At 40.5% G+C, this 24,949-nt stretch overlaps 2 protein-coding genes across 5 annotated transcripts in view; both read left to right on the forward strand.

Annotated features, from left to right (window-relative positions):
• Positions 1 to 3,988: 3,988 nt before the first annotated feature.
• On the forward strand, positions 3,989 to 13,305 carry GLO1 (glyoxalase I). The gene is made up of 6 exons (XM_074579723.1): positions 3,989 to 4,334; positions 5,468 to 5,550; positions 7,806 to 7,946; positions 8,776 to 8,843; positions 9,947 to 10,036; positions 11,251 to 13,305. Exons 1-6 carry the CDS (start codon positions 4,254 to 4,256, stop codon positions 11,337 to 11,339), a joined length of 552 nt encoding a protein of 183 aa, XP_074435824.1. The 5' UTR covers positions 3,989 to 4,253; the 3' UTR covers positions 11,340 to 13,305.
• A 2,138-nt stretch (positions 13,306 to 15,443) lies between these two features.
• The window catches only part of BTBD9 (BTB domain containing 9), a 118,347-nt gene continuing 108,841 nt past the window's right edge, over positions 15,444 to 24,949 (forward strand). The window contains exons 1-4 of one of the 4 annotated variants that reach the window (XM_074579719.1): positions 15,444 to 15,614; positions 17,544 to 17,710; positions 22,159 to 22,369; positions 23,465 to 23,828. In XM_074579719.1, the coding sequence (XP_074435820.1) occupies positions 17,629 to 17,710; positions 22,159 to 22,369; positions 23,465 to 23,828 (657 nt within the window). In that variant the 5' untranslated portion in view covers positions 15,444 to 15,614; positions 17,544 to 17,628. Of the gene's footprint in view, positions 15,615 to 15,820; positions 15,840 to 16,647; positions 16,729 to 17,543; positions 17,711 to 22,158; positions 22,370 to 23,464; positions 23,829 to 24,949 lie in introns of those variants that run through there. The other 3 variants (XM_074579722.1, XM_074579721.1, XM_074579720.1) reach the window with 3 other exon arrangements.

The raw sequence follows: 24,949 nt of genomic DNA on the forward strand, positions 1-24,949 counted from the left end.
TCTTCTGGTACAGCAAGAGTAGGCACAGAACTCTCTGCAGTGAGATGAGGCCCAGCACTATTCGTGGCAGCAAGACTGGGCCCAGCATCTTCTCCCGTGTTTGAACTTACTTTATTATTTTTTTGTACTCCCTCCATCCTGAAATGTGCAAAAAAAAAAAAAAAAAAAAGCTGTGTTTATAACAGTCCAGATTTTTCAAGTCTACTTTTCAAGAAGATGGGAAGGAAGTATAAGGTAGGGAATAAAAACAATAGAAATGAGAGCATCTTAACTCAAAACTGACTTCACAGGCATTTTATGATAGGTTACAAATGTCAAGCTGAAGATGATTACAAAGATGATTACAAAAAGATTTTTTTTTTTAAATAATTTACCATACGTTTATATTTTGTGAACATCTTTCCATATAACAAATAAAATTTTTACAATATTAATACTTTCACTGAATATCTGATAAGAAATAGAAATGTTCTAGAATATAAATGATTTGTTTAAATTTTAGTTTGTAAAATATACACACATAATCAGCAACTGAGCTTACAAAAAGTCCTGTATACATTTCCATACCAGGTCTTAAAGCATTGCTCACATAAGCACTTACACATGATTTTTATACAAACGCCCCTGCCATGTATAATATTCTAAACCTGTGTAAGTGTTCGCAGAAATAATGCGAGATGGAGGGCGTCGAGTAGTATTTTAAATATAATTTAGCATCAAACATCTTCAGTGTAATGAAATAGCGTCAGGCTTTCTCTTAATTTTGTGCCTAATCCCTGCAGCACTGCAGTTCACATAGAACGGAGGCTATTCTTCAACAGGAAAAAGGAATTTCTCCATCCGTCTCCTGATGGCCAGGGACCAGCAAGTTAATTGTCCTAGTTGAGGATTTCTAATACGGCCCAAAACAAAGTATATTCATAGCTGACTGCTAAGCAGTAGGCTGTTAGGAAAAGGTGGCTCCTTTCATTTTCTTTCCCTTTCTACTACACTAGCATATAAGCCTAGAGAAGGTTTAGTTTCTGAATCCTAAGCCCATAATTCAGAGATAAAAAGAAGCATCTATATCCTCTCTTTCCATGTTTTCCTATTATGGGGCGTACTCATCCACTTGCATGTACTCACTGACATCAGTCCCATTCGGTAGATCTTAATACTCATAAATACATATAGAAAATTCAATGTTTCATTCAGTGTGCTCAAATCTACACATGGATTGAGCAACTAGTTTTAAGGCACTGTAATCATCAGGAGAGCTATAGCTGAAGTCCTTACCTTGAGTTTAACCTTTCCTCTAAAAATAGCTTGTTTATTTTCACAGGGATGTTACAATGGAGAAATATTTTATAAAACAAATGTTAAGATGTGCCATTAAGGTCATACCTAGAATAACAGATTAACAAGCATGTAAATGGTTATTCTAATCAGAGCACTATTACTATTAAAAATTAAAATAACTATCAAGAATTATGCAGTAGTACTTGCAAAGCCTTGGGGCAGCCAACCACAGGCATAACTGTAACATACTCTCCTAGACACTATTGCCTGATTCAGGAAATAGAAAATCAGAGGCAAGGCTGATGTGGTGCTAAATAATTATCTCCTTATGTTTGTCCAATATTAGCAAAGCAGCCACTGTTCTGTGGACTTTGATATGCAATCACCTCTTACAAAAAATGTTTGTCTCTTTCTCAAAGCAAAAATACTACGAAAAAACAACTTAGGAAAGTCACAAAAAAAAGGAAAATGAAAAATCCAAATTAATTAATTCCTTTCTTTTCCTTCATGTTTATCTGACTGGGCTGGTCACCTATAAAATTAGCAGGGGTACTTTCCTCCTTGACACTCAGGTGAAATAGGTTGATGTTAATTTCCCTGCCTTTAAACTGGTCCTCTTGAAGTTGGACAGCGAAGTTGAAACTTTCCCCTAAGGCCCAAAATGAGAGGTGGGGTTCTCACAGCTTTCTTTAAAAACAAAGACTACTGCCATCCTCCCTGACTCCCCAAGCACCTGTACTCAAGATATCTGGTGGCGCAGCTAAGATTTTCACACTTTTCAAAAAGCCAGCATGAACTCCAGCTGCCTACCTATCCTAGTTCATAGAATGTGTTGGGTTGGAAGGGACCTTTAAAGGTCATCTAATCCAATGCCCCTGCAGTAAGCAGAGACATCTTCAATTAGATCAGGTTGCTCAGAGCCTCATCCAGCCTGGCCTTGAATGTCTCCAGGGATGGGGCCTCCACCACCTCTCTGGGCAACCTGTTCCAGTGCCTCACCACCCTCATTGTAAAGAACTTCTTCCTAATGCCTAATCTAAACCTACCCTGCTCTAGTTTAAAACCGTTGCCCCTCATCCTATCGCTAGTTGTAGCAGCTAATGCACTTTTTCTATTAAAACTTCCTTTCCTCCTCTCCAGGGTTCCCTAAACCTTGCCTACAGGACGTGCTCATGCAAGAAAAGCGAGTCTGGTTTCCAGCACGCGTCTTAGAAGGTAGGAGGACGAGCTGAGGAAAGGAAGGAAAAGTAGAGGAGAGAGCATGAGGGGTACGGTACTGACTTCTAGCTTTGTTCGGAAAAATTGAGATGCCTGAACAGGAATTCCTGCTGTGGCAGAGAGATGCAAAGAGCCTCACCGACCCGACTAGAATTGCGTCGCACAACACGGGGAGAGGGGAGCAGCCCCCCAACCGCACAACCACCGACCGTAGCCCCCTCAGGCGGCAGCGCAAGCGGTTCGGAAGCCCGCCGCGGGGCGATCCCTCCGCCCCAGCCCCCCCGCGCCCGGGCGTCCTGCCTCCGTCCTACCGCTATGTAGCGCGGTGGAGGGAATCGGCGGGCCGTGAGGCTGGCCGTTAAACGGTTGGCCGTTAGGCGGTGGCCCGTAACGGCCGCGGCGGTCGTGGCGCCGGGGGCTCGCTTCCCCCCCCTCCCCGCGCCGGTGAGGAGCCGCGGGGCGGGGGCAGAGCGGCCGCTGCAGGCTCCTGCCCTCCGCCGCGGGTCCGGCCGAAATTCGAACCCCCAGGAGCTGAACCGGTACTCTGCGCGCCGAAGAGCTCTGCACCGCCCCCGTAAATTCCCTTGCTCGGGGGCTGGTTTTAAATGTACCTATGGAAGCTGCTTAAGTAACGCAGACAGAATTCTGCACTGCCAAAATGCATTCCTCTCAGTTACCTGAAGTGTATTTTATTCCCCGCCACCCCCCCACCCCCCCAAGAGTACTCAATCCTGTTTTTCATGCTGAATTTTTGAAGGAAAGATGATTCTCTCTTAGACCTGAAATAATCATTTATAATAAATGTCACTGTGTAACCTTGATGGGTGTCAAACGCCACTTGAAATCTTCTCCCAGCGCCTGAAGGCAAAGGCAGAAGCCAACATCTTGTGGTACCAAAATCAGCACCTGATCGGTGCTTTTGCAAATGAAGCTGAAGGGCCAGGGCCAGGTGTCCTAACCACCCCGAGATGCTGCCAGTTGGAAGGACCTGTTGGAACAGGTCCAGATGAGGGCCAATGAGGATGATGAGAGGGATGCAGTACCTCACCTGTGAGGACAGGCTGAGGGAGTTGGGGTTGTTCAACCTGGAGAAGAGAAAGCTCCAAGGAGACCTTATAGCAGCCTTCCAGTACCTAAAGGGGGCCTACAGCAAAGATGGGGAGGGACTCTTTATCAGGGAGTGTAATGATAGGACGAGGGGTAACGGTTTCAAACTGAAGGAAGGTAGATTTAGATTGGATATTAGGAAGAAATTCTTTCCTGCGAGGCTGGTGAGGCAATGGCACAGGTTGCCCTGGGAAGTTGTGGATGCCCCATCCCTGGAGGTGTCCAAGGCCAGGCTGGATGGGGCTTTGAGCAGCCTGGTCTAGTGGGAGGTGTCCCTGCCCATGGCAGGGGGGCTGGAACTACATGATCTTTAAGGTCCCTTCCAATCCAAACCATTCTATGATTTCAAAAAAAGTGGGGTGCAACACCCTCGGGCCTGCCAGTGGGAGTGAGAGGGGCGCATCCTCACAGCAACGTGAAGCATCACTGGTTTCGTTCCATGCTTCAGCTAATTAACTCCACAGTCGAGCGTGCGTGCGTGTATCCTTCCCGTTAATCCTTACAGAAACCACCAGGCAACCCCGCACTTTCCCCGACCCCTACGCAGCGATCCACGGGTGACCCCGGGGCGGAGGTGGGTGAGGCACCGCCTTCCCGCGGGCGCCGCCACCGCCTCTTCCTCCTCTTCCCTTTCCTCCTCCTCTCCCGACATGGCCGCTTCAGCGGAGGTCAGCGGTCTCAGCGACGAGGCAGCCTACGGCGCCTGCTCGGAGCCGGATGCCAGCACGAAGGTGGGGTGGATGGGGGTGACGAGGACACCCCGGGGCCACCCGCCCTTCGCCGGGCGGACGTGCGGTGGCTGGGAGGCGGCGTGGGGCCGAGTAGTATCCCGGCCGGGGATCGCTCGGCGGGGAGCTGCCCCGGTGCGGGGAGGCCGGCCCGGGGTCGGGCAGCCTGGCGGATTGGGGACAGCCCGGCTCGGTTTCACCATCCTGGTGAAGGGCGGATCCGCTGGGCTGGTGGTTGCGACCGCCCGTTCCGTCCCGCTGGGAGGCCATGGCCGGCCGCGGCGCGCTGGGCCGGCTCGGCGCCTCCGCCGTTGCGCGGAGCCCTGGTCAGGCTGGGGCTGAGGGGAGGCGGCGCCCGGGTTCCCCCCAGCCGCGGGGTAACCGGGCCTCCGCGGCCCTCTTCGGCCAGCTCGTGCCTGGGTTGCAAAAAAAAAAAAATCCCCCCAAAACTTTTATTTTTTATTAGGAGAACCTTGTAATTGCATTTCAGTTGTTCTACATCCCTTTTTTTTTTTTTTTTTTAATATATCTGTGAAGGATATCCTGTCGTTTGCTTTTCATCCACTTAGTTGTTCAGTAGCCCTTGGTATATAAAGTTACGCTGTGGCTTGAGGAAAATAGCCTTACAGAATTGCAGTCCACTTTTGCTGCCAAGAAATCATCAAGCTTGACAGAAATTCAACAACTGTGTAATGAAATAACAAAAATACTGAGTTCTGGAGTTCAGCTTTATTTAAATTCTGTGTCTGCAGTGACAGCCGATATCGACTGTTCATGTGCCTAGCATGCTTGCTTGCAAAGCTTGGCGTACTTGGTTCGTGTGCAGTACAGGTCCATAAAAGAATAATAAAGATAAGAATGATACCCTTTTTTGATACCACTGAAAATATATATTGAGTGATACCAGTGGTGATTTAGTTTATTTGTTTTAAGCATTGTGTTACAAAGTCATATTTATGTGACACAAATCTGTATGTGTAGGATCAGGACAAAGGGTTTTATTTATTTACACTATAGTATTCTATTTGTTACTTATAAACCTGCTAGTTTTAGATTCGTTGTTAACTAGCATCTTTGTTATCACCCATAATTAATTTCTGGTTGACGTATAAATAATAAAACATTTTTCCCCACAGGATTTTTTGTTTCAGCAGACAATGTTAAGAGTGAAGGATCCTAAGAAGTCACTGGATTTTTATACAAGAGTTCTTGGAATGACGTGAGTAGAAGTTGTATGCCACAATAAGTTTGTTTTTTCCTAGTATTCTTCTGAAAATAAAAGTTTTGTTATTTTGATGTAATTATACTAATTGGTGTAACTACATAAACAATGCTGGCCCATCAGCTGATGCTCAGTCGGACAGTCTGGCAGTCTCTGAGAACTCCCACAGCACAGTTAATGGCTAAGCTGCAAACGAACTAATATTGGCCTTGACCAGAAATTTCTTTTTTTCTTAAATAGGTCATTAATTATCAGTGTGCGACTTGTTTACTTCCTCCTCACTGAGGCTGCAGCTAACTGGTAGCTTTTATGACAGTGCTTATAATCAGGAGCCATTGCTATAAATCTTGAAATTAAGTTCTCTACTTGTTCTCAGAGGTGGCTTATGACCAACTCTGCTCATAAGAGAACAAGGCAGTGGAAGCTGAAGACAGAGTCCAAACTTTGTTTTATTAAAACTTTGTTTTATTTTGGAGAAGACTGTTGGGAGGCAGATGCCCTGCAGTTGTGTGACGTGTTTATGCTAAGGCGCTTTGGACGTCCTTGACATTTGAAATGAGTTATTTCAAAACAAAATTCTGGTGTATTTTTTTAAACATCTTGCTGATGATACAAAACTGGAAGGGGTGGCTGGCACACCAGCAGGCTGTGCCGCCATACAGCGAGACCTGGACAGGCTGGAGAGTTGGGCAGAGAGAAACCTTATGAAATTCAACAAGGGCAAGTGTAGGCTGCTGCACCTGGGGAGGAATAACCCCATGCACCAGTACAGGTTGGGTGCTGACCTGCTGGAGAGTAGCTCTTTGGAAAGAGACCTGGGAGTCCTGGTGGACAACAGATTGACCATGAGCCAGCAATGTGCCCTTGTGGCCAAGAAGGCCAATGGCACCCTGGGCTGCATCAAGAAGAGTGTGGCCAGCAGGTCGAGGGAGGTCATCCTCCCCCTCTACTCTGCCCTGGTGAGGCCGCACCTGGAGTACTGTGTCCAGTTCTGGGCTCCGTGGTTCAAGAGGGACAGGGAACTGCTGGAGAGGGTACAGCAAAGGGCTACCAAGATGATTAGGGGATTGGAACACCTCTCTTATGAAGAAAGGATGAGGGATTTGGGTCTTTTTGGTCTGGAAAAAAGACGACTGAGGGGGATCTTATCAACGCGTATAAATACTTAAAGGGTGGGTGTCAGGAGGATGGGGCCAGGCTCTTTTCAGTGTTGCCCAGTGACAGGACAAGGGCTAATGGGCACAAACTTGAACATAGGAAGTTCCATCTAAACATGAGGAGGAACTTCGTTACTTTGAGGGTGGCAGAGCACTGGAACAGGCTGCCCAGAGAGGTGGGGGAGTCTCCGTCTCTGGAGACATTCAAAACCCACCTGGACGCGTTCCTGTGCAACCTGCTCTAGGTGACCCTGCTCTGGCAGGGGGGTTGGACGAGGTGATCTCCAGAGGTCCCTTCCAACCCCTATCATTCTGTGAAATGAGTCCAAACTAAAGTAAAATAAACTACTTCCGCTTTAGTGAAGACGTGTGTGTGAGAAAATAAAAATTAAATACCTAGTAAGCTGAAAAAGAAATTAGAATCTTTTTTTTGCATGCCTGCTTTTTCTAATTAAATGTCCTACATAAAAATGGTTTGAAGTATGCCATGCCATCTCTAGAAAAGAGGTGAAAATAGAGATGTATCAAATATTTCACAGGAAAGTGGGTGACTTCTTGCATCTAGCAAAGGGATGCATTTTGTAAGCAGCTTTTTCTAACCTAAAGTATTTTTTAATTGATTTTATCATTATATCTATCTAAAGGTATGGTTGTTTTTTGTTTTTTTTTTTTTTAATCCTGCTGTATTCTTTAGCTTTGTCTGGTGCCAGCGAGGTCCCCAGAAAAGTGTAGTTTCAAAGTAAATCTTTTTATTCCTTGGTGATATTTTAAAGTGGATAAGCATAAAGATCTTCCTGAGGACAAGCAACAGAGTGACAGCCTCAAGATGTAAGCCTTTGTACTGGCTTTGCTATTCAGTTGCTTGATAGTTTGGCTTTTAAGCATTGATTCTTCTAATTTTTGTAGGCTTTTAATATGTTCTGGAGTGTTTCTATTTGATAGTTCAAACTGTAACTGTTTTAAGATGTGGATTACAGTCAGAAAGGCAAAAAAATCACAGCAATAATTATTCCATGGGGGAGGCATCTTGGTTTATTTGCAAGCTACCTGGTTACCTTTTAAAGTTACTATTTCAAAATAATTGTTGCCATTTAGACTGCTTCAAAAATTTGACTTTCCTGCTATGAAGTTTTCACTCTATTTCCTGGCGTATGAAGATAAAAATGATATCCCGAAAGATAAAGCTGAGAGAACAGCTTGGACCTTCTCTAGAAAAGCTACACTTGAACTGACACAGTAAGTATTAATATATCGAAATATGACATTTAGCTAATGGTGATTAAACAGAATGGATGAGTGTAAATCCTGTTGTATTGAATAAAAAAAGTCATCATTACTGTGGAAACATCTTCACTGTCATATAGCCGTAAAATATGTCTGAGATCTTGGATACTTGGCAAGCTTAATCTTTCTCTTTCCAGAGCCCTTCCAAACTGCTAGGTGAACAGTGGTACATAAATATGAAATAATGCTTGCTCTATTTTGAGTATTCATGCGGTCTAGGTAGGGAAGCCACAGAATTTATGAAAACTTGGTGTGATTAGAACTTTCTTTGGATCCCCGGAACATCCTAATAATGGATAACTATTGCTTTTGCAATCTAATCAAAAGAGGTATTAAGTCAAAGAATACACTTCCTGTAAACAAGGCAATTTGGTTGATGCTGCTAATGATTGTAATTGTGCAGAAAGACTCTCCCAAATACCCCACTGTCTTGCTTAGCTTAAGAACCTGCAACCCTCACCGTTTGTTCCCTAGTGATGGGTAGATAGACTGTCTAATGCAGCACAACCTTCTCTCTAATCCGAGTGATAACAGAAGTGTCTCAGATTTATTCAAATGTAGAACCTGAATGCTAATGAAGGACTGTGAACATGACTGTTATCCCTGAGACTATCCCTAGGACCTGTGGCTAGGGAAGATCTTGATAGCTTAATGAATGCAGCCAACAGTTCATATTCTTTGGTTTCTTAGAAGAAACAACTTATCCTCCTGAGGAAACTGAACATTTAGGATTTGTTAATTTTGATGCTTTTCTTCAATGTGTAATAATTACTTCTTACAGCAACTGGGGCACTGAAAATGATGAAAATCAGTCTTACCATAATGGCAATTCAGATCCCCGAGGATTTGGTAGGTCTTTAGTTTTGTGTTTGCAGTTTTTAAACTTTGGTTTATTGTGATTACATCTTTTTCTCTCATGCATTGGGGAAAAACAGAGTTTCAAGTGGTTTTTAGAAAACATCAATATAAATTCTGTGCAAGGGTTATTGGGTAAGTGTATGCTCTAGGCTTTATTTTCATGAGAACTAATAGAGAAAATATTTTGAAGTTGTTTGGATGAAGACTTTTTCTAGGTTACTTTGAAGAAAGCGTACTAGCACTAGGAAAGAAGGGAACTTGCATCTCATCCTTTATCTCTCTTTCCAGCATGTATGCTGTGAAAGATCGTGAAAATAGGTAAACAAATGTGTTTTGGAGTAATGAGACACAGTTACATTTTTTATGAAGAATCTAATCCTTTGACAGGCAAACTCATGCTAATAGTAACTATTGAATGAAGAACAGTAATTGCTTTTGTGTATCAGGTTATCATGGTGTTCAGGCTGATTTACGTTTGGATTTATATTTTATAATCCACTGATTACCTATTTTAAGATAGAAGGAGAATTCTGTAGCACTAAGAATAGTATTTCTCTGGCTCAATTTGATGTTTTGAGTGCTTGAAAGGTCACTGGCTAGTGAAATAAGTTTCATACTCAGTCTGGCCACTTGACATTTAAAGCTTCTCAATTGATTTGTAAGCTCAAGCCTTGCATAGTGCTAGTCTCTACAAAAACAGCGTTAATGATAAACTTGTACTGTTGAACTGAGCAAATGAAACAAAATGCTGTTATGTGGATACGCTTCGAGAAAGGAAATACAGATAAAACAGTTTGATTGAAAATCTTATTTTTTTCCTACTCTAGATAATATTCTCACCTAAACAATGAGATCTTTTCCCTCTGAAGTTCCTATTTTAAAAGGTATTATCAAAAAGCCAACTTTCTGAAGGAGAATAATGTTAATAGCCAAAATGCTTTTCTTTATGGAAGCAATGTTTTTCTTGTATACAATCATCTTAATGTGAACTACAGCATGTAAACTTTTTGCACAAAACGAAACGCTGAGCAAACCTTTTCCTAGAACACTCAGCAATACTTAGTGTGCTTTGCTCTTTTTACCGTGTTGCACAGGACACATTGGGATTGCTGTCCCTGATGTCAATAAAGCTTGTAAGAGGTTTGAAGAACTCGGAGTGAAATTTGTGAAGAAACCAGATGATGGTAAGTCAGAAACGCAAGTCAGTTTTCTTCCTTGTTTTTAATATATTCTGCCTAATAGATCTTCCCGGAAAGCTGGGTAATATGTTTCTAGTAGTAGTCACTGCTTAGAAGGTGCTAGAACCAGTTACCCCTGTGTTCTCTTACACAATGGGCAAAACTGAAAATGGATCCGTCTTGGTAACAATAGTTCATCAGTCTAGTTACGTGCCTTCTGTGAGTAGTCTGACCTTCACTAAAATTCACGTGCTCTGTTGATGGCATAGTTTACTATGTAAGCTACTGCCTAGAGTTACTGCAGTATTTCCTTTAACATGAATCAAATTCCGACATTTCATATTTGTTTGGTTCTTATCATATGAAAATAAGATGACACAGAAGACATAATTACTCCCACCCATTAAAATGGAGTAAATCTTGACTTTTCTGTCTGTTTTTCTTTAAATCTTCCCAATGCCACTTACTAGGTGTTATAATTTCAACTGTTCTGTCAGCTGTAGTAGAAATAGCCTCTATAGTCTGTATTATATTTGACTTGTATAACTTTTACTAAAAAATGAATAATGTATAGCTCAAATGTTTACAGACATTCATGAACAAAGAATGTCTATGTCAAAATAGCCTACAGTGCAGAAATTAGTGCTGAGGAGTCTTGGATTCTCTTTCATGAAGAGACCTCATGAGAGTTCTAGGATCGATGCATTCCAATACGGACATCTAATACTCAGCAGCATGCACAAACTGTGATACTTTTTCCTTCTGGATATAGAAACTAGACTGTTGCCTGTACTACAGCGGGTTTTTTTTTTTTTTGTTTGTTTGAAAGTAACCTTAGTACATGAAGTTTCAGTTTACACGTGTTGGAATTGATCTTCTAAATTCCTTGCAAGAGGAATTAGAAGAAGTAATTGACTTAAGTGAATTTAGAGGATGAACACTTACAGGGGCATATGCAGAAAACTTATTTCAATCAACAAAAGATAGAATTTCAAAGTGACTTTAAACTACAGCTTTGTTGAGAGCAAGATTGATAATTTAGCACAAAGATCTAATGCTGATTAAAAACTAATCTGGATGTTTCAGAATTAACTGTCTAAATTGGAACTGATTGCTATGCAAAAGGAAAAGAAGGAAAAATACTTTTAAAAGTAGTCATATTTGACATTAAGAACTAGTCATGTAGTCCTAACTTTATCTCATATTTTTTTTTCTAATAGGTAAAATGAAAGGACTTGCATTTGTTCAGGATCCTGATGGCTATTGGATTGAAATTTTGAATCCTAACCACATGGTGACTCTCACTTAGTTCTAATGAAGTATATTATATGGCAGATGCACACTTTCAGTCCCCTGGAGAAAATTGGTAACAGTGTTTTATGAAATTCTCGCTTAATGGAGAGGAATCAGTCGTGTTTAGAGTCTCCTCTAAAACTATCCCCTGGGACCTCAGTGTACTTGAATTCCTTTTTGTTGTCCTGTGATGCCACTGCAATCTTCTTGCAATTAGGAATACTCAACCATCTTTTGGAAGATCGTGTACACAGTTTCTCCTCTAGAACACTGATTATGCTAATATTTCAATAAACACTCAGAAGATATGTGACAGGAAATTCACTCTATCTCACGCTGTTTACATTTAAACTAACAGCAACAAAAAAAAAAATCCTGTGTTACTATTGATGATTTTCAACAAGGATGAAAAAACCCCAAACTTCTCTTCCTTTTTATATGAAGTCAAAAGATCCTGAAGGCTTCATGGCCTGTCTCGTATACTAGAAAATAAATGTCAGACTAACTTTGCTTTGAGTAGTAGCATGTTTATGAAAGTCCTAATATTATGCCAAGCAAAACTCTTTAAGGAGCAGGCTTAAACAGCCTGTAACAAGAAACTTTGTGGAGGCAATAAATCAGTCGAGCAGAAAGAATTCAGTCTTTCAGCTTCTGACTGCTGAATGACAGTCAAGATAAGAGGTCTTATAGTTGCTAACTCACAGTGATCCTTCTTGTCTCTTCCAACACTAGAAAGAACTGGCTTATAATTTCTGTTTCAATGAAAGTCTGGGGCTATATTTAACTTAAATGCTCTGTACGTTGGGCATTTAATGAAAAAGAGTATCTGAAACAACAGCTTCCTACTAGTAAACGTTTTGATCTGCCCTCTCAAAACGAGTGATAGTTATTGAAATGATACCTGTAAAGAGCAGGAAAACATGTAACATGTACATATGTTACACAAATTATTTGATTTTTATGCTGTTCCACCTATTATGAACAGCGCAAAACACATCAAGTTTTGAAACCCTGTTTTCCAACAAGGGAAAAAACCCTTTGCCCTGTCTCTGGTTCAAGTAGCACTTCACTCCTACTAAGTCTTCAGTTATGCGAGTATTGAATAGTGTAACAGCACTGCAGTTCGCTTCTGAATAAAGTATTGGTGCAATCTACAAAATAATTGTAAAGGAGTGTGACCTGTTGCTTTGCTAATTGTTGAATCATAGATAACTGAAAGGCTGTTTGTTTTGGTTCATGGGTTCTTGAGAAGAAATCTGTTGATAAAAGATAGAATAGGTGTTGTGAGTACAGCAGTGAGGAAGATAACTATGACCTGATCAGCAGGATGTTTTAGTAACTTAATGATAATATGCGGACTTCATAATAACAACTGTCAATAACTCCTGGTCTTATAAGTTAAAACAGAAATGCAGAAAGTATTGCATTGGATTTCTACTATGCTAATGTAGATGTTAATGACTTAAATGCTAAGTGTTACTGTCCTATCTCCTTACCTGAAAAATCCTTAATGCTGTCTGCCTCATCTTAATAAGATAGCACATATAAACCCATTAATTTTACAGTGCTCCACATGAACAACCATTCATAAAACTTGATCCAAGATATTTTGTTTGCCCTTGTAAATAAGTAAAATAGATTATATGCTTCATCTGAGCCTTAGGTGTTGGAAAAAGGAATGTGAGAACTATTTGCACTGCTTAATATCCCCTATGGATGTGCAAGCAATCATAAATTCATGGGAAGGTAGACACAGTAACTGAAAAGATATCTTCTTCGGTTTTCTATTTGTTATATGAAGCAACCCTGATACTTTAAATGATCATTTTAATGATATTTTCTGGCTGTTCTCTACAGTGTCTACAGATACTGTGCTTTAGGTGGTGCCTTATCAGGGTTATTCATATACAATAGATCTTTCCCTTTTTGAATATTTGCCAAGATGCCTTTTTTCCTGCAACAATAAACACTGATGGTTCATGGTTGCATTTTCTATTTCAGCCCTCCTATACTTGTAGAACTAATGTCTACCCCGTTCCCTGTCTCATTTCTTGTGCGGTTGATGATTCTCCTTTATGTTAGTCATTTTGATAGGGACAATGTAGTTACTACTGTTTGGAGTGAGACCTGAGTAAGTGAGCTGTCTTAATAGCTGTCACCACATGATCTCAGTGTCTTCTTCCTCCCAAATGTTGGGCTTCTGACATTGCACCCCCTGCCCCAAGCAGGCTTATACAGCTTAATAAAATGACAAAGATTTTCTTGAATGCTGGGTTAGTTTTATGCCAAGTTTATTAAGCAGAAATGAGGAGCCAGTTCAAGACTCCCTCAGTTTTCTGAATAAGTAAATAAGGCTGTTCCATTTAGCACAAAGATAGGTTGGCTCAGCTGACTCACGAAACCTTACCTTACTTTAAAAAAAGGTATGCAATATTGCAGAATACCTTACAGCATCAATTAAGAGAACTCTTAATTTGAAGACTATTGTAGTGTAACTTTAGTATGCTGTCTTTGGAAGTTAGTAGGATGAGAATAGCATCAAGAAGCATGAGAGCTACAGCAATGAGACAGAGTGCTCAGGTGTTAGCAGCTTACGTAGGTTTTGATGGCTAAACTGTGTTTTGCATATACATCCCTTCCGCTGCTAGTGTTCTGAAACAGGAACTTAAGTAAAGCTCAACTGAAGCAGAAGTGCTAACTGCAGTTCCTTATCATTTAGAATCTTGCACTAGGTTGTGAGTAGAAAAATTATTTAGACTAATAGTAATCTAAGTGAACTTGTCTAAAAATTTTATTTCAGTCAATACAGATATATCCTCTAAAGCTTTATGACCAAGTTGCAGGCAAGGAAAATCTCAAGGTTTTACAAGCGTGGAACTTGGTGGTTCATTTTTTATCAACATACAGTGTTTCATTCAGACTTGTTTCACTACACTTAAAAGTACAGGTATGACTGGAAAACCTACTGACCCAATTGTGTGGAATCCAGTAATTAAAACTGGGATGGTTCGTAAATCAGATGAGTAAGTCAAAGGATGTGCATAGGTAGTTCAGTGGTAACTGCATAAGGAGGAGCAGAGTATGTCGAAGGTTCTCTGCTCAGTATTCAAAAATTACTCTAAGCGCGTTTGCTAATCTTGGAATGACCCTTGCAATTTTTATGTGCTTGACAAAGTGTAGACAACATGCTAGATGATGAAGTAATAGAGAGGAAACTAGTGAAAAATCACTGCCATCTACAAACTAGTTAACAGCAGTATCATGAAGTTGGCAAGGTGTCTTAAAAAAAGAGTTACTGCTGCTTGCCATACTGAGAACTAAGTATTCTCAGTTATGAAATCCAAGAATAACCTACTAAAGACAAACATCTTATGATTGTTTTAGCCAGCAAAAGTTGTTAAAAAATTTTAGATGTAAAAACTTTCGAAATTACTTAATGTTCTCACTGATTACACACGATGTTATTTTTACTTCTTCCAAGGTAACACTTCTGCTAAATAAAGCATGGAATTAAACAGCATGTTGCGCTTTGCCACTTGGAGGGCCTAAATTCAGTTTAATGTGGTACAGCAGAAATTAGTGTAATGGTTATGTAGAGAAAGGCCAGGTCCCTGTTCTCCTTATGGACAAGACAGGAGGCAGTGTTAAGTGTGTTTGCTGGTCTCTTGCCCACCCGTATGTATTCCGCTTTCCTGAGACTGGCAAACACACCATAACTCTTGAAACAAAGGAAACGTGTATTTTGGATGTTGCCAAAGGTTTAAACGTCCCTGTTGTCTGCCCAAGTCCCGGGTTTCTGACAAAGGCTGGCATCCGCCGGCAGGACGACGCAGCCATGAAGGTCGCAGGCCTACCAGTGACACCGCTGTTCCAACACCCGCCTAGAGCAGCTCCACCGGCGCTGCCGCGGCCAGGGCCTCTCACGGACCGCGGGGTCACCCCGGCCTTCCCGCCGCCCTCCTGCCTGCCCCGCTGCGGAGGGGCCCGCGGACCCCTTCAGCCCTGCCACGGAGCCGAGCCCCGACCGCTCTTTTCCCGTCCCGGCGGGTGCCGCTCTGCCTCCGGCCGCCTCCGCCCTGCGGCCGGAACAGGAAACCCGGCGCCGCGCGAACGGAACTACGGAGGCCGAAGCGAGCGGGCGCCGCTACCGGGACCTGCTCCCGAGGGTGCTCGCCTACGTCAGCGCGCAGGACGACGGCTGCTGTTGCTAAGTGGCGTCACCGCGCCGGTTGACGTAGCGACGGCGGCGGGGCAGTGTGGGGGGGTGGAGGCCTTGTCAGCAGCGGGGCCGGTGAGTCCCGGGGGAGGGTTGCGGTCGGGCGCGTCCCCCAGCAGAGCGGGTTCGTGACGGCCGGGTGGCGGCTTCCGGGGCCTCCCCCGTGGTGGGCAGCGGCCCCTCGGCGGGCCGACCTGCTGTTGCCCGTGGCTCCCACCGGGCGCGGACAGGGCAACCCGGGAGCGGGCGGCGGTGGGGCGGGCGCGGGCCGAGGAATTGCTGGGTCGCGGGAAGCGGCGGGTGATAAAGGGGTTTCACCTGAGGCGCCTCTTCGCGGAGGGGAGGGAGGGCGGGGGGAGGCCGGGCGGGTGGGGGTCGTTTCCCCGGCGCTCCCAGGCGTGTAAGGTGGCGTCTGGGGAGGCGGCAGCGGCCCTGGCCGCCCCGGGCGGGCGCGACCTTGGGCGGGCCGCTGGCCCTCGGCCGAGGGTGCGATGCGGTTGCTTCACCTGCCTTCCCCTTTGCCCGCCCCTGCGCTTTGCAAGACCCTGTTGCGGTTTTATATATATATATATTTATATACACATATATGTGTATATATATAAAGTCTATATGTTGACACTGTGATAGCACATACAATAAATTCATAGGTTCTTCTAGGGTCTCAGTACTTAAACTCCTCTTGCAAGTTGTGCGCTGCTGTGATTCATTGAAATTACTTTTGACTTAAGAGGAAGTTGTCATATTGTCAGGCTTTAAAAAAGCCAACTTGATGTTAACTTGTTAGCCTGTAATCTTGCTGGCCTGGCAATGCTCTTTGCTCACAATATTTTTAAAGCACAGTATACGGACCCCTCCCAAAGCTCTGTGCTGGGATCACTTAATTTTTTTATGTGTTTTAAGATTTAATTTGAGCCTGCTCATAATGCAGGTGTGTTTGGCATGTCTTCTGTTACAAATCTGTAAATCAGATGCTTGAAGTATACTGTTCTGTTAGGGTCTGTTCACTCATGTTTCTCTAAAAAAGACCCACAAAGATTTTCATAAATGGCTTTTCAGTACATTTTGATAATACAAGCCAATTTGATAATATACATTACTTGTAGGAACAAATATTTACGTGTTACATGTTACTCTCCAAAATGAGGAGATCATCTTTGTCAATTACCTGTTTTCAATTTGCTCCATTAAGGTATGGTTACTTTCTGTTTTATGAGACTGCCTAAAAAATATTTTTTTCTTCTTTTTCCTTCCTTGCCCCCTTAAACATATACTTTAAAGAAGATTAGAGTGTCTCTTATGAGAGAATTCATAGATGAAGGTATCATCTGTTTAGCAAATTAAATACAGTTTATTTTTCCTGCTGGCAAGTATGATGGGAAGAATAACAATAATTTATACTTGTTGAGAGAGACTCATTATGTTGGTTATGTATTTAAACAAATAAAGCCTCTATATTTCTGTATTTCCTCACCCTACAGTTTTGTTTTGTTTTCTTGTTTGTAAAATTAAAGGCTTGTACAGGAGAAAGATCTTCAACTGTCTGAAGTATTGTAAAAATAACAACCACCAAGACCCAAACAAAAAACCCAAAACCTTTAGCTGGGCAAGAACGCTTTGGAGAACTTTGAATGTGTAGGGAATAAAATGTGTGTGGTACAGTTTGTGTAGATCTGGTTTAATTAGGACACCCAACTGGGAAAATGGTGTTCTGGGGGACATTAATGCTGTAGTAAGAATGTCAGGATGAAATTTTTGTGGCTTGTAGTGAACAAAGGAATGGCAATACGTTACCATATTCAAAAATGAATAGTCAAATGATGATGGCTCAAAAAAAAATTCTAATGCTATGTTCTAATGTTATTAGAAGTTTTCCCGTAGAATGGAGGCATTTTTTAAGAATTTATTTCACCAAAAATTTTAACTGAGAAATATGCATCTCACTCGGTTTTGCCATAGACTGCATGCCTCTGTTTCTGATGGTGTATATTTCATGCATTGTTTCAGGAAATGGTACAGTTGTTGCTGTGCAGCTGGATGTTGCTGAATAGCGTTTCTATGAGCTTGCTGTTCAATCTGTCTGTTGTTCAGAATGGCAAAAAACCCTAATTTTCAGGAAGTTGGTCACCTGCCTACAGGCTACGTCCACTGTAAATCTTCAGACAGCTTTACTGGTGAGTGGACCAATGTGTTTTCTTGAGATTTTATCTTAAGGGTTTAGTGGTATGACATTTTAACGAGGTTGTAGTAAATGCATTAATACCTATTTTACATGTGTGGTAACAAATAATCTGTGCTTACTATATTGATCTTTGTACCTAGCTAAACTTATTCTTGCTCTTCTGTCAGAAGAATACACCTCTGAACAGAACATAATATGTTAGCACCACAGCAGTTAAATAATGAGAATGTGTTCACAGATGAGCAGTGCATAACTTCGTATATGCTTTGAGTCAAAACACTTTTGGTACTAATTGTTGTTTAGAATGCTGTCATTGAATGGTGTGGTTATTTACCATTTCTAAATAAAATAGCAATGTAAGATAATTGTATTTAAGAAAATTCCCTTTGTATAATTTTGTCAAAACCTGTATTATCTTGATAGGCACAGACTAGATTATGAAGGATGAAATATTTCAAGGATATGAAATTATTTGCTTGGTGGTTAAAATCCAGATTTATTTAATAAAATTTTTAATTCTAGCAATAGTCTGTTTACTTGCATTTATTTCTAAAGTTTCAATAGGGTTATCTGTTATGTAAACATTTTTTACTCATTTTATCTAAAAAAAAAAAATTTCCAAATTGTTCATGAACTGTTTCTTAAATTCCTTTTTCTGCACCTGGTATAAAAACAACTCTTGCATGTTGCATTGAAATAGCAGTGCCTTTCAGAGGACTCTTGAGTGATAGCCCAGGTGAGGGAGGGGGAAGTGACTTTATACCAGTCTTTATTGCAGCTTTGGTTTGAGAGTTGTTTAGTAAAGATGTCATAGGTGTTTTGCTGTTGCTGACGTATTTTATAGATCACGTTTTTGTACGCCATAAAATGTTCCAGATTACTTACTAAAAAGAAATATAGCACACTGAAAACTGTGGGGCTTTTGTTGTTGTTTTTCTAGCCATGACACACATTGTGAAATATTGCGTGTTACCTTATGTAATAAGCACTAGGCCGCGATTTTCACATGCTTGCTGTTGAAGGTGGCAGCAGGGAGCGTGTCCTCCGGTGGGGTCTTGGACAGAACTGATTTGTAGCCCTTCTGACTTACCAGATGCCTTTTGAGGTTGTTGCAGTTTTAATGGTGCCTCAGACTCACTGAGAAGACTGTTTCGTTTTGTTTATTTCGGTGGCATGAACAAAGCTGCAGCAGCTGACTCCAGAAGCAGTTAATTAGCTCTGAATAACTCCTGGAAATAGGTTATGGTGTTGTAAGATGCTTGTATTCTGAAGGTGGTTAAGTGTTCTTTGACTGCCAGGAAGAGGAAACACCTGTATTCTCTGAAAGGGGTGTCATTGTTTGATGACAGAAGATGCCAGAGGGATCTTCATGGAGGGTTTTGCCAAACTCCCAGCACTATCTGTCCTTTTTTATCTTAAATAATACTTTGAGTTGCAACTAGAAAAATACATGTTTAGTTATACAGGGAAGTTGTGAGATCATAGCAGCTTGCCACAACTAAAGCAGTATAGTATTTTTTACTTCCCTCAAAGAAATGTGCAGATCACTTCAAGGCTTGACTGAATTTGTACCATTAATTAATCCAGTCTAGGAAGATCTGAAGTCATGTATGATTTGGTTTTATATTTTGAAGGCAGGACTGCTCTCACTGGCCTGCTTTATATGGAAAATCCAAAATACAGATGAAACTTGCCTTGGAAATGTGTAGTAGTTAAACAAATGAGTTTGAGTGATTCTTCAATATCCTAGTGTTACCCACAGAAAGCGTGTAAGGCACGGACATAGTTTCTTTAAGTTGACAGTTTCCAACGCTTTGTGTTATTCAAGCATTTGAAAGGCTCCTCCGCCAGAGGCTTGTAGCCATTGTATGCGTCCTGTATTTCCCGTGATCAGTGTGTTCTTGTTTTAAACTGGCAATTTAGGGTAGTACATTGTACCAGCAATTTGGAGAGCATGAAACAAATTTGGCTTGCAGCTTGCACACAGGGATTTCTAATTTTCTACTGTCATCGCTTGCTATAGTTTGGGGTCTTGATGTTCATAAGCATCATAGGCTTATTAGCGAGTGTCCGTAGTTCAGACTTTGCCCTCTTCTATACACTGATTCTTATTTAGAGAGGTTTGTGTACCCTTGAGAGGGAATTGTGCTTTCGATTTTATTTATTTATTTAACCTGAAATGGAAACAGTTTTCCCATGAACTTTTCACCCTGTTGGCACATGACAACATCCACAGCTACTGGAAGCAAAGTTAGTGTGCAGCTGAAGGCATTCCCTTATCTTTACTACTTTTACAGTCTCACAGTTTTCTGCAGGCAGTACCTGTTCTTATTTTTTAGGGATAAGAGTGGATGAAGGAAACAAAGTAGTAGAATGCAGAAAAAAAGGAGTTAAAAATAGATTTAAAATACAAAATGTGTCTCTGCTTCTACACGTATGAAATATTGTAAATGAACTTCCCAAATCAATCAGAATCAGAATTAGCAGAGGAGAGATAGTGCAGAGTTGCTTGATAATGTGTATGTAACTCGCACATAGTTGGGTTACCTGACTATTGTGAATGCAGATCAACAGCAGCAATTATAGACTTGCAAGGTACAGGAGTCTTGAAGGAGTATCAAGGCTTGAGATTTGCAGCTGAGTAAAAGATACATCCTTTAGTTTGTTCCTTTGGTGTAATAACGGGTTTTGTATTTTGCGGGCATTTCAATTTTTCCTATTGTCTATAAGCTCTCAAATAATGATGTTGTAATAAGTATTACTGCTGGTATAAATAGAAGCAACTGGAGTGATGTGAGTTAAGTTAATCTTGGTTGTTACACAGTAAGTGTTACTGGAAGTGTACGTCACATAAATCAGTTCAGTGCAGGGTTGCCTTAGCTAATTGTAGGTTAACGAGTGCAAGTGGAACAAACAGTCTGTTATTAGGAAAAACCATAAAAATTAATTTACCCTCATGTCAGGGTAGAAGAAAGGTACAGTATTGTGTGTTCCCATGGTTAGACTGCCTCCAGTATCTCAGCCAGTATGGCTGGTTCCATGCTGTGGTGACTACCTGGGCACACAGCTTCTAATTCAAGTAGCAGAGACAGCCTGAGGAAAGCTGGGGTTTTGTTCCCATTTGTGCTGTGATCTGTGTTATCAATTTAGTATGCTGTATTTTTCTCAAATCTTTTTTTTCCTATTTCTGTCACTTTTTCTAGTTTAGTTCAAAGTTCTTTGAGGCTGTTTCTACAGTATCTTGATTTTGGGTTAAGTGTTTCCAGGTGTTACAGAAATGCAAATAATACTTAACCCCATGTGTATGTGTTTTCTTTTTTTTTGGGGTAGAAATGACTGGAAACGGATGCATATTTTCTACTAATACTTTTTAAATATAGCTTAAAAAATGCATTCCTGTCATTAATATTTCACTTGGAAGATTAATGTGTTAGCTGTGTGCAAGGTATGGCCTCATCATTTGCCGGCTTCTTGTGGTAGGCTGTCTTTCTTCAGCACTAAGTATGTGTCCATTTTGAAAAGTGGCTGGTCGTTGGAGCATAGAAGGTGTTTCTGAAAATAATGATGGTGGTTATCTGAAACAGCCAACCTCTTTCTATTTAGAAGTAAACTGAAGTGTAACAACAGAAGCTGTTTTAAGACCTAAATTCTCCTGTGAATGCTCTTGCTCCTGAGACTACTGAAAGCCTCTGTTGCTGAAATAAACTAAACCCAACAAAACTAAAACCTCTTGTGAATTAAGAAGTAAGAAAATAATTCCATAGAATATATGACCCTTGCATTAATCTGTATCATATATTAGTGGACGGTCTCCTACTTTCATGACTGAGAGGTATTAGGGGATTTATTTTCTTAAATATAGGAGGGAACAAGAAGGTGTGAAGAAAACTGAGTGGAAAGGGTAAGAAAATTGAGTTGTACATTGTAAAGCTTTGCTCTTAGACTTTTTTTGTTATTTAATAAAAGTTATCCTGACTGTTTATTTTCTCCCAGTTCTGGAAGGTTGATTGGAACTCTGCATAAACACTGATTTCAGTAGAGACTTGGGAGTTAAGACTATGCTTAATTGTGCAAATTATTTATTTCTTTATAATTTATATACATTTTAATTCAGATAAAATTGCTTTCTAATGGTAACTTTAATTAAAATTGTTTAATTTTTAATTCCTTTTGTTGGAAGCTTTTTATTTTAAGTAAATAGATTGACAGAACAACAAGACGACAGAATTGTATGATATATTTTCTGTTGGCTAGAATTGTTGATGTAATCTGCATCGAGTCCTGTTGTAAATGAACTTTAATAGAAAACCTCTTGGTCTCATTTTTCTTGTAACGTACGGTAACTTACATTAGTCGCTTTTTTGTAATCACAGCTTGATCTTTGCTGTTTTTTAGTATTTGTGCCCTTCATAATAGTGGTGGTTTTCTTTTTCCCTTTAGTCTACCAATATCACCATCCCTCCAAGATGAGTAACAGCCATCCACTTCGTCCTTACACAGCTGTGGGTGAGATTGACCATGTGCACATTCTGTCAGAGCACATCGGTGCTCTAATGAATGGGGAAGAATATAGTGACGTTACCTTTATTGTAGAAAAGAAACGTTTTCCGGCACACAGAGTGATCCTGGCTGCTCGGTGCCATTATTTCAGGTGAAGTATAGCTTTTTGTCAGGCTCACAGGAAATTTTCATGCAGATAAGATAAACATTGTTTCTCGATGAACTTTTCAGGGTGTAATCATCTGTCCATTGAGTGTGACCTTTTCTGTGTGAATGTTTCCCAGCACATCAAATCATTGTGTCCAAATATAAAAAGATAAATACCATGTCATGATGTTATTCTTTTGACCTTCATTAAATTGGATTTTGAAGGTAGTTTCACAAATTCAAGAGAAACATAACTTCAGAACAGAAAAGTTCTGCTGTAAAATTGTTTTGGTTTCTCAGAGTATGGAATGTATGCTTCTATGGAATGTTCTCAATTAGAACGTTTAATTTTGGCATGTTTGAATTGAGTATTTAAAGAGGTCTGGCTGATACAGATTAGAATATATATTTTAAAACTAGGAATAATACTAATACAGGTATTTTAAGAGCTGGGCATTTTTCAATCTAAATGTAATTAATAGAATTTCCTGATAATCTTTTTCCCGTTACTTTTGTCAGAGGGTTAAGCTAATAACTAAACTAAAGTGTGAATGCAAATTGTGTTCAAACTGTCTATTGTATTTTAAAAAATTAATGTGAGTACTTTGATTTATCTCAAGATTCAGGATTTCGTTGGAGTTTCCGTGTGCTGGGTTTAGAGTAAGGAATAGAGGATCAAGAATCCTGAGATTTGCTCATCTGCCACTGCTGTTATAGTGGCGAATGAGTCGTTTCACTTGCTTTCTGAAAATTTTTCATTTTGTTTTCTTTCTCATGGATAGCACTGTATTTTAAAAAATAAAGGTATGAGAATCATATCTCAATTTATGCTTCGCAAGCTATTGTTCAAAGTGGAGATGGAGTAATTGTTGTGTAGGATTAAAAATATGATGCATTAGAATGTTATTCTTGTGCAGCTGCTTTCAGAGCAGAGCTGCACTTTAAATGCCAACTATAAGGGTTTTTCTTTTGTAGATTCTTAAACCATATCGCCTTTGCATTCCCCTTCCTGTAAATAGTCATTTATTCCTTTTTCTTTCTACTTTGCCTATTTTTTTTTTTCAAGATATAAATTTCTCCAATTTTATCTTCCTTATAGAGCATTATTGTATGGCGGAATGAGAGAATCTCAGCCTGAAGCAGAAATTCCTCTTCAAGACACCACTGCAGAAGCATTTACCATGCTGTTGAAATATATTTACACTGGTCGTGCTACACTACGAGATGAGAAAGAGGAGGTTCTCCTAGACTTCCTAAGCCTAGCACATAAATATGGGTTCCCAGAACTGGAGGATTCCACCTCTGAGTATCTTTGCACAATACTTAATATTCAGAATGTCTGTATGACATTTGATGTTGCCAGTCTTTATTCCCTTCCCAAATTAACTTGTATGTGCTGTATGTTCATGGATAGAAATGCGCAAGAGGTGCTCTCCAGTGAAGGCTTCCTGTCACTTTCTAAGGTATATCTTTTGTTTGCATGTTTTTCCCCAGGAATGTTGATTTTAATCTGCGTAAAACTTCATGATAAGTTTATATGTTGGTTAACAGGTATCACTTTATACTAGTGAAACTGTGGCAGTTGGAAATGTTCAAGCCAACCTGAACTGAAAATCCTGGTGATCTGTTCTAAATTTTTTTAGGTTTTTAGTTTTGACCAGTCAGTATAGCTAAATATAGTGAATTTGATGGAGTATTCTAAAAGGCTGGAGCAGGCAATTAATCTTAATTTGTCTTTTCTCATCTGTTCTTGAAATAATATAATTTGTCTTCTGAATGCTGCCCAGGGCATATAAAGATTTGAAAATAGCAGAAGATACTCCGTTCTATTAATTTCTTGATACAGGCTGCCTCAATGTTGGGTTATTTCCTACTGTACAAGCTGAAGATTTCTGGAGGTTGCGATGATTTATATTGCTGATTGTCACGATGTTCTGAAATTGCATAATGTAGTGGTGGCGTATGGTGGTTTTGTTGTTGTTGTTAGATGGATAAATATTTGTGTCCAAGTCAGACTGTTCTATGACATTGAATTTTTCCACTTACTCTGGAGTGGTCTTTGAGCTGGACATAATAGTGATAAAGTGTTTTGAAGTGGTGCTCACATGAGGCATCTGGAGCATCTTGAATGAATGGTGGCATAATTATTGTTGTTTAAAAGTATTTTTAGTAGAAAAGCTATGTTGGGTCTATTCCTTGAATACTGCTCCACTGACTAAATTACTAGCTGTGTAGGGAAAAAAACGTTTTTTTTTTTCTCTCTACTGTATTGTCATGCGCAGTTTGTTACATCTGAGCTCTGAGAGCATGTTACCAATAAAGAAATCAGCAAATGTCATTCATTGGGAAGCGCATACTTTATGACATCTTTGGCATACCCAGTACTGGTATATATGAGACATTTATCCTTTTCTTAGGCAAACTCCTAATTATTCTGCTAGCTAAGTGAAAATCAAAAAGCTCTTCAATTCTTTTTGTTCCCATTTTGCAGTCAGTGGGGTTTCTGCATTAATAACAGCCACTGAAGTTTTTTACCTGCTGATTCTAAGCTTGTACCATAAGAGAGAGAGAAGGAGAGGGGAAT

This window comes from Larus michahellis, chromosome 3, assembly GCF_964199755.1.
Source record: "Larus michahellis chromosome 3, bLarMic1.1, whole genome shotgun sequence".
Classification (NCBI taxonomy): domain Eukaryota; kingdom Metazoa; phylum Chordata; class Aves; order Charadriiformes; family Laridae; genus Larus; species Larus michahellis.

Bases quoted from the DNA above. Each gene is read 5' to 3' on its own strand.
- GLO1 (XM_074579723.1), top strand. From the start codon at position 4,254: ATGGCCGCTTCAGCGGAGGTCAGCGGTCTCAGCGACGAGGCAGCCTAC. The intron at 8,844-9,946 runs GTAGGTCTTTAG...CGTGTTGCACAG, and splicing joins TTCAGATCCCCGAGGATTTG to GACACATTGGGATTGCTGTC. The intron at 10,037-11,250 runs GTAAGTCAGAAA...TTTTTCTAATAG, and splicing joins TGTGAAGAAACCAGATGATG to GTAAAATGAAAGGACTTGCA.